This window comes from Oryx dammah, unplaced genomic scaffold (assembly GCF_014754425.2).
Source record: "Oryx dammah isolate SB20612 unplaced genomic scaffold, SCBI_Odam_1.1 HiC_scaffold_29, whole genome shotgun sequence".
In the NCBI taxonomy this organism is placed as follows: domain Eukaryota; kingdom Metazoa; phylum Chordata; class Mammalia; order Artiodactyla; family Bovidae; genus Oryx; species Oryx dammah.
In genome coordinates, this window is record NW_024070213.1 from 5,926,366 (window position 1) to 5,940,635 (window position 14,270).

Sequence of the window (14,270 nt, forward strand, 5' to 3'; positions counted from 1 at the left end):
GTCACCTGGGGGAGGAGTCTCCAGGCGGTATGGGCAGACAGCAGCTCTCGTTTCATCTACATTTAGCCTCTTGATGGACTTGTGACCTCTGCCCTCTCACTTGACCCCTGACCTCATAAATTCTGGAAACTCCTCACAAATCACCAGGAAGATAAACATCAACTGGGGTCAACTGAAGGGGGTTCCAAGCCGCTCCAGGCAGACCGGGAGGGGAGATCAGGTCTTCTGGGGTGGAGAGAACATCCCAACAACCATGGGTGACTCCGGTGAGGGACCAAACGGGCCGCCTCAGGGAACCGTCCTTCTCCCTGATAACTCCAGGGTCCTCAGTGCATTTTGGTGAAATTCTGGGCATGCACATCACTGGGCAGCGTGTAGAGGCCAGAACTCTGGGGCGAATGGTCTGTAGTCCCTGGCCTCAAAGCCCGTGGGCAGCCCAGCTCTGCACACAGCGAGGCCTTGGAGGGCGGGGGCTGGGTGGAGACTGGGGTTTATAACCCAGGGCCCTGGTCGGGTCCTTGTGGTGCCTCTCTTGATGGAGACTGGAAGCCTGGGAGGGGAGGAGACGGGGAACGCAGCCGGCCTTGGGAGGGACGGGGCTTCTGAGTCAGCTGGAGGGGCCTGCCGGGCAGGGCCAACATGAACAAGTCTCCAGATAAAAAAGCCTGCTGCAGCTAGAGCATGGGGGTGCCAGGACAGGAAGTGAGGAGACCTCTCCTCCCTGCCCACCACCCCCGCAGCAGTCTCCCATTTCTGAGTTTCCCAGCCAGCAGGGGAGTCCCTGGCTAATTGCCTTTTGAAGTTGAAGCCTCAGAGGAAAAGGTGCCTGAGATTTGCAAAAAATTAAGATGGATTTAAAAAGGAGCATCTGCCAACCAGCAGGAATCTCCGGCTGACATTAGGAACACCGTGGTGTGTGTGGCCTGACTTGGAATAAACTCAGAGGGCCCGAGGCATGCGGGGCTCAGCTCTGGGGCTGGGCGTTCCGTGGGTCCAGGGGAGTGTGCTGCAGTGACCAGGTACACATGGAGACCCCCTCTGGCAGCTGGGTGTTGTAGGGTCGTGGTTAGTTCAGGGCCCAGCCATGGCACTGGTGAGGACAACCCTTGGTTGCCCTGAAGCCCAGGGGGCCAGCACAGCAGCGCTGACTTGTGCGGGAATGCAGCGAGGGGGGCTGAGCGGGCTGCCGGCACCTCTGGGTGCAACAGCTGAAGGCCAGCCAGGGCCTGCCAGCCCCCCGACCTGTCTGCACTCCTCTCTGGGCCCAGGCGGACATGAAAGTCTCCACCTGTCTCACGGGGGCTGGGACATGCCTGTACAAACTGAAAAGTGCTGTGCACCACTGCCGTCCTTTTAAATCCACCTCCACCTGCTTTAGTGGGCCAACCATCCAAAGCCCTGGCCTGGAAAGCGCTCTGTACAGCCCAGGGCCTGTAATCTGACCCGGGTCAGAAACACCTCCTCTGTGGGTCTGGAGCGCTCATTCACATCCCTTAGACAAGGCCTGGTGCCTCCAGACCTGGGTACAGTGTACTTGGCTTCTCCCTAAGGGGTCTCCATCTGGGTGGCTAGGTGCGCCCCCGTATGTGCGTGCCGTGCGTGTGCTAATGGCTGCCCAAGAACATGACGTTTGATGTGACATTTCCCTGGTGGTTTCCTTTAAGCCTGAAATTTTCTCCCTCCCTGGTCCCCAACCCCTCTCCCATCTGTCTCTTCCCAGAGGGTATGAACTGCATGAACAAAGACCACGGCTGTGCCCACATCTGCCGGGAGACGCCCAAAGGTGGGGTGGCCTGCGACTGCAGGCCCGGCTTTGACCTTGCCCAAAACCAGAAGGACTGCACACGTAGGTAGATGGAGGCACACGGGTCCGACATCCGCACGCGTCCCCTGCCATGGCTTGGGGCGGGGTGGGAGGGTGCTGTCCAGTCTGCTGGATGTTGCTCAAAGAATATGCTCAGTCCCCCGGGGTGGAGAGAAGGGCGGGGCCCCAAGGGGCCTGAGAGGCAGGAGGGATGGGGGCCGTGAACCCCAGACTCAAGGTTTCCCTAGCGTAATACCACTGACACAGCCCCAGGCCTGGGGTGGACCTTACACAGCGCCCTGTGTGGTCGCCCTGTGATGCTCGCTGTAACCCCTTTCTTCCCCACCCTCTGTTCCACGGGGCCTGAGCTCAAACTCTCCAGCCGGCATGGAGGGGGCATGCGTTCTCAATGGGCCAGGGCAGCCCTTGTTAACAGAATGCTATAAAGACGGCGAGGAGCTTGGTTGGTGAGGGCCGTCCCGGCTCAGGCTGTGCTAAGCTTATGCCAGGATCAAAGACCAGAGCTCATCTCCTAGCTTTGCAAGGCCCACTCTCCATGAAGATACCCTGGGAAACCGGGACTGAATGAAGTCTCTTGTCAGAGGTGCCACTTCCAGACCAGCTTGGAGGTCAGCCTTCAGGACTCGAGCGTGGTCTGGCCTCTTAATGTGACCACCCAGCTCCCGAGCAAACGAAGTAGGACGGTGGGCAGACTCACTCAGCACTCCAAGCCCCGGCCACAGGGCAGCCTCCCGGCGTCGCCCGGGGAGCAGCAGGCACAGCCTCTGCTCGCTTGGCAGCCAGGGTGCCCGGCCTGACGGGACGTTTGCCTCGATTCCGAGAAAGAGCGGAGGGAGGCCAGTGTGAGCGCCGCCCATCTCAGCCAGAGACAGGCTCGCTTTCTGCTGTAGGAAAGTGGTGTGGAGGAGCCTGGCTCCAGCTTCCTAAGAGTGTGCCCAGCCTGGCCCCTGAACCAGGAGACCGAGGCCGGCAGCCCTCCTAAAGGAAGCGGCCTTTCCTCCCATTCTTCATTCTGTGGGGAAGGCAGCGGGCCCTCGCCAGCCTGTCATCCTTAGCCATCATGCCTCTCTCATCTGCCTTCCGCTCCCCTCAGTCACCGAGAACTTGGGGGACCCGCAGGTATCACAGTCCGTCACCAGGGAGCTTGTGCTCCTGCCCCCACTCATGATTCACTGACTCCCCAGAGTGAAGCCACTTCCTTCTGCCCAGGTTTGGTCCCAGGTGTGGAGCAGGCTTCCTCTCCTAATCAGTCCTGCAGAATCACAGGGATCAGCACGCACGCTGTCCCCCAGGGGGGGCCGCTCAGGGATCCTGTGGGCAGGGCAGTGGCCGCCTGCAGCCCTGGGGCTGCAGCCAGGCCCTCCTGTCCTCTGCACTGGATGAGCCCCTGCAGCTGCAGAGAAGCCTCCTGCCACCAGGCAACCTGCAGAGTAGAAAAGGCCTAAGTCTAGCTTCCCGGGCCTCCCCGCAGGTACTCTGAGCCCCCTCGGGACAAAGGCCAAAGACCAGCGTATGTGGCATGGGCAGGCTCGTACGGCAGGCCTGGCCATGAGGGAAGCACACTCCTTTGGTCAGCAAGACTGGCTGACGCCCGCCCTGGCCGAGCCCTGAGCTCAGTGCCGAGGAGAGAGCTGTGGGCCACAGGAAGCAGCTGGGACCAACTGCCTGGCCACCTAGTCCTCCGGTTCTGTGTGGGGCGAGTGTTACAAGGGGATGGTTTGCTCAGAGAACATCTCCTGAGGGGCGAACCTGGTCTGGGAGGTGGAGGTCAGGGACAAGGAGGCTCCGTGCACGACTGAGAAGAGCTCAGCTTAAGCCCTGAACTTCAGCTGAAGCAAATGGCAGCCCTGCCCACTCTGTTCGATGCCCAGGTGCTGCCCAGGTGTGGGGAGAGCCCGGTCCCCTCCCAGAGCCAAGGAGTGGGTGACCACCCTGCAGCCCCCCTTCAGGGGACTGCACCCTGGCCGTCCCCCCAGCCAGCTGTGGTGTTTTCTGTGGGGTTAATGTGGCAGGATTAGCGTAAAGTTATCTCTGAGACGTCCCGCTCGCCCTTGAGGTCACCTGAGGCCACGGAAATTCTAGATCTGGAGTTGGGGTGGGGGCTGAGGCCTGGCCTAGCCTGCCCAAACTCTCCTCCCTCCAGAGCCAGCAGAGGTGTTCTCCATCCTCTTCTGGCGTGCCCGGCGCTCAGGGCTCCAGTGTTTACTTCCACGAACCAGCTGGCTGCTCTCTGGGTGCGCACAGCTCTGCCTGTGTGGTCTGTGAGTCACGTAGGCCTACCATGCAGAGGGAGCGAGAGAAAGAGGCCCCAGAGCGGCCTCAGACAGACCTGCATCCTCTGCAGAGTCACTGGCAGGGTGCAGGCCATCTCCTGGAACCCAGAGCTCAGAAGAACTGTCTCCTTGCCGGCCCACCCCTGCCCACCCTGACCGGGCTTGCCTCAGTCTGAAAAGGCATGCGACGTCCAGCCCAAGGTGGGGCTCTGCCCTCACCCAAGATCCGTGTTAAGCAGCAGCCCCTGGGGCCTTGGCTTCCCCCAGGCTCCTCCACTGCAGAGACACGAGAGGCCCCGAGTCCAGGCTGCTGGCAGCGGGGAATGCCAGGAGGAGAGATGCTCCCATGTGGCGGGGCCAGAGGGCTTGGGGACAAAGCCCCAGCTGTTTCCCGAAGCAATCTGCGTGTCCTTGCAGTGTCACCCCAGAAGTTGGGTGCCTCCCTTGGAGGGTCGTGAAGTTCCCTGTGAAAGAGGCAGCCCACCAGGGCCTCGGGTCACTAGGGTCAGTGTCCGGGACGCTGAGCAGGACTCATTCTCCTCGCGTTGTCCTCACCCAGCAGGGAGACTGGCCGTGTCCAGATTGTCAGGGCCGGCGTCTCTCAGGCTGGAAGCCCCGGGGCCTCTGTGCTGCTCTCTGGCAGAGGCAGCCGCGGAACTCAGTCCTGAAACGCTGGAGTCCTTCACGGGGAGCTGCCACCTTCTGGCCCCAGCCCTGCTGCTGTGTTCACCTGGCAGAACGTCGTTCAGGCTCTGCCCATTTGGAATTTTCTGCCCCTCTGACCGTGGTTGGTCTGAAATTTATTTCTGCATACTTGATCATTATTAAAGTTTTCAAATAAATTCAGAGTGTAGGTCCAATGCTGGACAAACAGTTAAGGTCCCCAGGAAGACACCGTGTCCTCGAGGCCCCAGAGGACCATTTGCTTACAGGTGGCAGGCACCCTGCCATCTTCAGCGTTAAATCAGGGGCAGCAAGACGCCCTCCCGTGGAGATCCTGGGTCTCCTTGAGCCATATCCCTCACCCTAGAAGGAGAGAACAGTCAAGTTTTCTCTACAGCAGATGAACTGCTCATTTTCCCTACTTCAGACTGGCCCCTGCTTGTTCAGCCCCCTTTTCAGCACCCCAGGTACTGATGCTCTGAAACATTTTAAGATTCTGAGCTGAAGGGCACCAGCTCCCGCAGGCCACAGACATTGCACGCTATGTGACATGTTAAAATAAAAGGTCCTTTTCGAAACTGCATCTGAGATAACCTTAACGCACATATGTTTCTGTATGTTCGGACATTTCCTTGGGAGGATTAGGGCTCAGGATGGATAGAGATTGAGAGGGCTGCTGGGACTTGGTGAGAAGAGGCAACCATGGGGACATCCTTCCACATGCCCTGAGGCACAGTTGAGGAAAGAGAGGTCTTCAAGAGCTGAAGAAATGAGCGCCCCTCACAGGGGCCCGCCACCCCCCACCCCCAACTGCTTCATGTCCAGCCCGTGTTAACAGACATTTGGCCCATCCAGACCGGCTGTCTTAAGTGCCCTTTGCAACCTAGGAAGGATAAAATTGTCCAGCTTAATCCCTTTCTTTCAACGAGCGCCGTCTGAGTGCATCCGCTGTGCGCCCTGTCCGAAGTCCAGATGACCCAGAGTCCTTTCTCTGTCCCTCCCCAGGGCCCCTCTAGGGAATGAGTGGTTCCGTCCACCCGCCCAGAGGGGCTGATGTCCAGGGAAGTTTGTGCCTCTGACTCATCATCTTGAGCCCTCACGCCCCTCCCCAACCCCTCGAAAGAAACGGCCAACAGTAATAAACTAATCGTTTTTGTTCTGTTTATACACACGTACGTGCACTCGGGGCCTCACTAGTAACCTGTAACTATGGAAACGGAGGCTGCCAGCACAGCTGTGAGGACACGGACACGGGCCCCACGTGCGGCTGCCACCAGAAGTACGCCCTCCACTCGGACGGCCGGACCTGCATTGGTGAGTAGGCACCCCCGCCAAGCGCTCACACCTTGTGCCGCCAGGCCCCCCGCGGGGTGCTCCCCCCACCCACCCACCCACCCACCCCCCCGTGTGGCCCAACAGCGGCCACGCCCCGCGGCACCCTGGTTTCTAAGGAGGAAGCTCGGGAAACAAGACAAGGAATGCCCCCTGGGGCCCGTGGGGCTGACTTCGGGTGTCCCCAGGGGGAAGTTTCTGCAGACACTCAGCAGGGTCGTCCAGCCCCCAGAACCAGGCGCCTCTGCTCTGTGTCGCTGCTGGTTTTCTGAGGGTCCTCTTCCTCAGTGTGGGGGGACAGGGGTGGCCCCAGGCAGGTGGCCAGCGGGAGGAGGAAGTGTGTGTGCGCCTTGGAGGGCAGCTTCGTTCCGGAAGCACGGGGGTGTCCTCCCCTACTGGGAGACATGCTGGAGACTCCTTTCCCTCGTAACAGCCCCCACCTACCCCGGCGTGGTGCAAGCCTGCCTCCACAGCATCTGGAAAACCAAGAGGTTTTCTCAGAACCTGCTTTCAGTCTTGTCTGTCTGGAACACCTGGGGAGAGGGCCGGTGTGAATCCTCGGTTGGGTCTGGGTGACTTTTAGCTGCTCTCTGCTCCTGAGCTACGGGGCCTCTCACCAGGCCTGGTCCTCCCCACCTACCCACCCACCCACCGCCCCCAAAGTCCGTTCTTCTCAGGCGCCCCCTCCCAACACCCCGCCTGTTAACAGGAGGATCAGTTTCACTCTGTCACCCTCCTTCCTCCTGGTCCTCATCTCCAAGGGGAAGCCTGAGTATTTGTGATCATCTCGAGTTATAATCGCCAGTAAGTTCTTTCCTCACTCAAAAAAGAACAGCCAATTTTTTTCTTTTAAACTGAGAAAAAGAGGAAATTCAAAGTTGGTGCCCAGAGTTCATCCTCTTCTTTCTCTTCAACATTGGCAAACTTAGGAAACCTGCTACAAGTCAGTTACTGTATTCATTGGAAAAAAAAAAAAGTCCCTTTTTTAATTGTCAGCTCAAAAGGTATTTCTTGAGGGATTTTCGAGTAACAGGAAAGTGTTGGCGAGCCAGCAAGGCCACGAAGCCCGGGGTTTGCTGTTGCGGCCTGTAGTGCCCTGTGACTGCTCCCTGTACCCTGGGGAGTCTTGCGGAGGGGCATCGGAGGTCCCCAGCCCCGGCTCTCGACCCAGGTGCTGCTGCCTGCGTGGTTCTCCCTTCCTCTGTGTGGTCTCTCCTCTCAGACAGCCGTTTTTGGTTTCATTTTAATCTCATTCCTCCTGCTTTTCTGGTGATGGTCCCTGATTGCCTGTCTTGTCTGATAACTGACCTTCATGAATTATTTTCAGAGCCAAAAGCCAAATCAAACCAAACAACCAAAAGAAAACAAGCAAAACAAAACAAAACAAAAAACTCAAAGCCAAACCCGATCTCAGACCAGTGTCTCTATTGCAGCCTGATCCCATCTAGAACCTCCCCTCCCGCCTCTCTCCCTGTCTCCACTGTGCCCCGGGGGCTCTCCTGGGCTGCCGGCCCCACTTCCTGTCTTGTCTGCTGGGGTCTCCCGCAGCGGCCGCGCCTGCAACGGAGCCACCTCTGCCAGCCCCGGACCAGCGCAGACCGCTGCCGGCCAGACGCTCCCCAGCCTCGTCTAACACCTTGTCTTCGTCCACCTGGCTCATCCTCTCTTATTTTTATTTATTTATTTTTTAATCTTTTAATGTCTGCTGCATGTGTAAGTCCCTGCTTGGATCTCCTCTCTGCCGTAACTCCCTCACCCTCCCCTGCCCCACCCCTCTCCTTAGAAGTCCTTTTCCAGGCCCAGCTCCGGGGCCCTGGCTCCCTGGCCCAGAGAACTTTTCACCTGCCTTTGCTCCTTGCTCCTCGGGGGCCCCGTGCAAGCCCTCTAAAACCTCGCGAGCCTCTCTCCGGGAAGCATCTGGCAGCTCTGGGCACCCAGCCGTCTCCCTCTGCACACTCCTAAATGGCCACTCCCCACCGGCCCCCACCTTGCAGCCCCTCGTTGAGCACTCCACTGTCTCGCTCCAGTCCTCCATTGACAAGCAGGCAACCAGCGCTGCCCAAACAGACCCCCGGTTTCTCTGTGTCTGTGCGGTTGGGCCATTGTTGAGTGTGTCCGTGTGTCTGTCCCCCTGTGCGTTTCGTTCTCAGTCTTGCATGAGTGTTTGACCCACGTTCATGCCTCTGATGAGACAGGGTGACTGCCACCCAGGCGCGTCCATCACCGGACCTCACGGCGCTTTCCCCTTGTCCTCTCCCTCGTCCCGAGCCTGCGTCTCCAGCCCGAGCTGAGCGTCTGTGCCTGCCTGCGTCCTCGCACGCTCGGGCGGTTGCTGTCCGCCTCGCCGGCCCTCCGCACGTGGGGCCTGTCCGCTCTGAGCCCAGCCGCCTCCTGTGTGCGTGTCGCTTGCAGATGGGCCCTGAGGCCCATCATGTCCTGCTGTGGTCACCCCTCCTCTGCCCGCACCCCGGCCCTGCCCCGAGCTCGCCACCTGGAGGTTCCTGGGATTAGCCCCTCGGCGAGGACGCCGCGCCGCCCTCATGCTGTGTTGCTTTGTGTGCGCCACGCCGAGAGGCGGGAAGTGGGCTCTCATTAACCACCGGCTCCATGTTTGTCCCTTACTTGTGTTTTAGAAAAGGATGAGGCTGCAATTGAGCGCTCTCAGTTCAGTGCCACGTCAGTAGCTGATGTGGACAAGCGGGTGAAACGGCGGCTCCTCATGGGTAACACTTTTCTTCCACTTCCTTTGTTGTACTTGCACCTGTGTGCGTGTGCGTGTGCGTGTATGTGTGTGGGATGTGCCAGCGTGTGGGGCGTCTGTGTGTGTGCTCGTACGTCAGGCCGTGAGTGTTATACTGGCGCGTGGACTGTGAGTGTGCGTGTGTGGGGGCTGTCTGTGCAGTGTGCCCATGCGTGTGTGGTCGCCAGTGTGCCCATGCGTGTGTGGTCGCGCGTGCCACGTGTGAGCGTGGGGGGCTCTGCTTCAGATGTGAACTCACTTTTCCCTTTTTAAAGTTTTTACCCTTCATCGAACACGTGTATTTCTCTGTGTGTTTGTCGCCAAGAACCCAGAGCCAGTGTCTAGGGGCCCCTGCGTGTAAGGAGACGTGTGCCATGAACCCCTCTCCTCGCAGGAACGCCCGCGTTTGCAGTTAGGATCCCAGCATCGGCAAAGCAGCAGGAGCAGAGGGGTGTGAGTGTAGAACAGGGGCTCAGACAGCTCGGACAAGGGCTCCTTATTCATCTCCTCGCCGGGAGGAGCCACGTCCGGGGGGAGAAGCCACGTCCAGGGGAGAAGCCACATCTAGGTCCAGGGTGGCGGGCTCTGGAGGGCATGTCCAGTCCACCCTGCTGGCTTTGCAGTTGGGAAACCTGGTGCCCAGAGAGGGGAGGACCAGTTAGGGTCACCTAGAACCCCCTTCTGGCCCCAAGGCTCCCCAGACCCGTGAATGACCGCAGCCCAAGCCCACTGGGCTGGCAGTCTCAGCCCACTTTTCCCTGTTCCCCTTGGGCTCCCACTTGCCTTGGGGGGGGCGGTCTCTGTGAGGTCAGCTGCACTCCAAGCAATGTCCCCCCCCACGCCCCATGCATCCAGACTGTAAGGAGTCTTGCTCAGAAATACCTGGGGCCACTCAGGGCAGCTGATGCTGGGCAGGGGAAGAAAAAGGAGAAAATAACAGGTCTTCAGCTGAGCTCAGTCTGTAGACCAAAAGAGCCATCTGTCTCCTCGTTCATTCATCCCTGTGGCCCATTGGTGCCCCGCTTCTGGGGCTGCTGGCCTCCGAGTGGCACTAGGAACACAGCTGTCAGGTTGCCTGGAGTGGTCAAGACCTCCTTGTAGGTCACAGCAGCCCTGGGAACTGTGGAGTCAGGCGGTACACTGCCCAAGTCTCAGAGGAGGAAACTGAGGCTTGGGCTAGAAGCCTGCTCTCTGCAGGTTCTCTGTGCAGGGCTGTCTCGTTGACCTGGGCCATCTGGGTGGCCTGGGATGAGCTGGAAGGGGTGGGCTTAGAGGCTCCAGCAGCCAGGCCTGTCCACTCCCACCTGTGCGAAGCGGGAAGTCAGCACTATGGAAATGACGAGGTGATTGGTGCTCAGAAAAGAGGAGGTGGCAGGAACCTGCGAGCTGCTGGTGCTCAGAGGCCCAAGAGGGCCCACGCCCCGAGGCCTCACTTGCAGGATGGGAGACACTGCTGCCCAAGGCCAGAGCGCCCAGGAGCTGGGCTTCCAGGTGCCAGGCCCCCCTTCCCAGCAGGAGGATGGTGGCAGAAGAAGGCTGAGCTGAGTCAGCATCAGGCAAGTGGATGGAGAAAAGACCCCCATCCATGTTCTTGTCTGGTGAGAGTTGGTAGAGTGGCCCAGAGCCCGGTTCCAGGGTGGGGCTGGGAGGTGAGGAGGAGGGACCCCTGAGGACACAGGCACCCAGGCCTGGGGCACAGGTCAGGGAACCTCTCGCCAGGCACCGGGGGTGGCCGTGGGGCAAGAAGTGTGCTGATTGGCTGCACCTGCACGCCGCCTGGTGGTAGAAGCTCCCCACCCCCACGCCCTTAGAACCTGTCCAGCCCCCCAGACAGGAGACCATCCCCCACCCCGCCCCTCTGCCACAGGGGGATAAGGGCCCACAGCCAAGACTGCACGCCCAGAACTAGGGAATTATCCTCAGAAGCGCCCGGGAAGGGCACCGTCTCAAGCACATGCTTCCTCCAGAGCTCACGGTTCTTTCCACGGGTCCCCTCGGAGGGCAGCCTGGGGTGGTACAGACCGAGGAGCCTGTCGGCCTGCAAGCCCACCTCGTAGAGCCCACTGGGGCCTGGCTGCTCCCAGGCTGGCTGAATAGAGGAAAGGAATGGCCTAAAGTGAGGGCGGTGACCGTCCCCACCCTGCCCTGCTGGTCCCAGCACACCTGGGGCGCGAGGTGCAGAGCCCGGCCCCGGCGTGGAGCATGGAGCCTGCAGCCGGTGGTCCCACTCGAGCCCCGTTTTAGGTCCTGGTGTGGGGAGGCGTGTGGAGGAGGCAGGGGAGGAGCCGGCTCTCTTGTTCAAGAGCCGATGAGACTTGGAGGAGTTCCATGGCAAGGGCAGACCCTTGGCCGCTCTTGACGGCTGCACTGGCCAGCGTGGCCCCATAGGAGGGCAGAGACAAGGGGCTGTTGTGAGAGAAGACGGGGCCAGAATGCCCCCGCGTGGTCTGCTGTGAGCAGGGCCCACTGCAGTCGTGGTACCCGGCTCCCTTAGAGCCGGGCACGTGTGCTGCAGTCTCCTGGTGGCCTGGCAGGTGTCTTCCAGCCCTGAGGTGTGATTATTGCCTGTGTGGCTGGAGTTTTTAGGGTGGGTCAGACAGGACTGGGAGAGGGGGCTCCCTTGCCCCTCCAGAAGCGAGTGGGCGCAGGGCTGCTCCTGGCAGCCCCGAGGGGCTCCGTGGCACAGCCCCAGCCTCGCCACCCTCAGTGGTGACCACACGTCAGCAGTAGGCCCAGGGTGAAGCCCCTTCCGTGTCTCAGAGAGGGTAAGTGCCCACCTCCTCACTGCAAGTGGCCCGCCCTGATTCGCCTTCCCAGGTGGAGATGGACCATTCAGGTTTTGTACGCGAATGTAGGCTCTTTGACTCAGAGTTATTTCAGACATATTTTGTGCCCAGACTGCAGAGGTCACAAGTCCCTCAGTCATCTGCGAGTTGTTGAACTAGGCAGTCTCACCTCTGAACGCCGAGAGCTGAGAATGCCAGGACAGAAGCAAAACCTGAGAGGACACAAAACGTCTGAGCTGAAACCCCGGCCCTTTCCCCCGTTTCAGCCTCTCGGTTCCCCTCTGGGAACCTGCTGCTCCTTGCTTCCCCAGGGGCTGGCGTCTTGGGGCACAGGGTTCCCGAGTTTTGAAACCTGAACCCACGAGCTGGGATGCAGCAGCACCTCTCTCTCGTCCCAGGACTGGCTGCGGTCCTCAGGGGCTCCCCGGAAGGTCAGCGGGCTGGGGCCCCTCAGAGCCACGTGGCTCTGCTCCACCCTTGGGGCCTCAGGCATCCCCAACAGTTGCTTTTGACGGCTACCGCCAGTCCCTGAGCCCAGGCTAAGCACAGGCAGAGTTAGGTTGAAAGAGGCCTCAAGGATGTAACCAATTTTAGATTCCCATTTAAATCCATTAAAATGTTTGAATTTGAGGGTTGGGGGGATAAATTTCTGTTATCTGGCCGACTAACTTGTGAGAAACGTCTGAGTTCCAGCTCAGTTTACCATAGGCTGCTGGGACCCTGCTTACCGCTAGACTCACAGGACCCTGGGAGTCAGACTTGTCAGCTCCAGGGCTTGAGTCAGTGCCTTTCCCACAAGTGTGCCTGGAGCAGACGCCGGGTTGGTTTCCGTTGGTGCTGTTCAGAAGTTGCCACAGTCTTAGTGGCTTCAGGGAACACCAAAGCATTGTCTCCTGTGGGTCAGCAAGGGCCGCTTTCCCTCTGGACGTTCTAGGAACGGATCCATGTCCTTGCCTTTTCTGGCTTCCAGAGGCCACCCGCGTTCCTTCGTGGGGGCCACTTCCTCCGTCTGCAGAGCCCGCAGCCCCGCACCCCTCTGAGCCTGCTTGCATCTCCACGCCTCTCTAGCCTCCTGCTTCCACCCCTAAGGACCCTTGTGACCACACTGGGGCCCGCCCAGATAATCCGGGGCAACCTCCCATCTCAAGCTCCTCATTCAGTCACACCTGCAAAGTCTTTCTGCCATGTGGGGTTATGGGGGACTAAGATACGGCCCTTTTAGGGGCTGCGGTTCTACTGACCAGGGATGCTCCGAACTGGGGCTGGGCAGACCCTTCCAGCTCATCGGTCAGCTGGGACCTCCACTGATGCAGAGCCTACTGCTGTGCTATCCCTGAATTTACCCCGGGACCCCCAGTCTCCCCGCACAGTGCAGGGGCTGGAAGCGTGGGAGCCACGGATGGGGCCCCAAGCCCTGCCCCCGCACCCCCTTCAGGGGGGCTTCCGGCGGCCCCTGCAGTCTCCCCAGCAGTGAGCACCCCCGGCCCCCAACCAGGGCGGTTGGCACACTTCAGCCCATGCCCTCTGCTTCCTGGTCAGCCCCTGGAAGTCCCCCCATAGCCCTGCGAGGCAGCTGTCCCCACTCTGCAGATGAAGAAGTCAAGCCCTGGGTGGGGAGGAGACCTAACCCGGGCCACGTGCTCGGTGAGCAGTAGTCTGGGCCAAGGGTCCAGGCCCGTGGACTCTCCCTGGTCCAGGGCCCTCATTCGGGAGCAGAGCAGGCCGGAGGCTTGAGATAAAGCTCAGGTGTGTAGGCCCAGCAACCAGCTGGGTAGACTTGCCCCTCCTGAAGGCACATTTACAGCCTGCCCTCTGAAGGGCCCCTGTGAGCCCCGGAAAGCAGAAGCGCCCGTGTTTGAGGCCCAGGGACCACAGCATAGCTGACCTTTAGCCCCGACTTCCTCGGGGTCCTGCCCTGTCCACAGCCTCGCCTCCCGGGCACCTTGAGAGTTGGCACTAAAGTAATTCCCATTTTACTGGTGAGAAAACTGAGGCACAGAAAGGTACCTCCCCTGTACCCCCACAGCTGGCAGCCGCCCATCTCCCTGCCCCTCTGCGCCTCTGGGCAGGGCACCCAGGTTCCCCTTCCACTGACGGGGCTGGATGTTCCCCAGCTGGGCTCAGGGGACCCCAAGGATGGGCCGGGCCAGGCCATTTGTGCCGGAGTCCGGCACGCACACAGGGCAGCAATCAGTAAGGGGGGCTGTTGACAGAGCCCCAGGAGGGGACAGAGGGCTGGAGACCCGGAAGGCCACAGGCAGCCCAGGCAGGGTGCAATGATGGTGGGAACAGCGGCTGGCATGGGGGCACAGACCGAACCCTGTGCTGTCCCCAGCCTGCTGTAACTACACACGTGACCTCCCTGAGAGGTCACATCTCTTGACGCCTTCTCCCCAGCCTCCCAGCTCCTCTGTCCCCTCGGGTCACCCGCCTGCCACCTCTTTTCTGCAGCCACCATCTCTAGGGTCCCTGGGTCCTTTCAGTAACCTGCGCCCCAGACTCCCTGCGCCCACCGAATCCCAGATCCACACATTCTCTCACCTCCACGTGCCCCTCGGGCCCTGCACGTGCAGCCTGTCCCAGGCTTCCTGCATCCGCGGGCTGTGCTATCTGCCACTCTGCACCCAGGGCCATCCTGTGCGCTCTATCAG

At 60.3% G+C, this 14,270-nt stretch overlaps 1 protein-coding gene across 1 annotated transcript in view; it reads left to right on the forward strand.

The window, feature by feature from the left end:
- The window catches only part of SCUBE1 (signal peptide, CUB domain and EGF like domain containing 1), a 133,628-nt gene that overhangs the window by 74,322 nt on the left and 45,036 nt on the right, over positions 1–14,270 (forward strand). Inside the window, exons 6-8 of the mRNA XM_040233360.1 lie at positions 1,721–1,846; positions 5,959–6,075; positions 8,727–8,816. Of these exons, the coding sequence (XP_040089294.1) occupies positions 1,721–1,846; positions 5,959–6,075; positions 8,727–8,816 (333 nt within the window). The remainder of the gene's footprint in view (positions 1–1,720; positions 1,847–5,958; positions 6,076–8,726; positions 8,817–14,270) is intronic.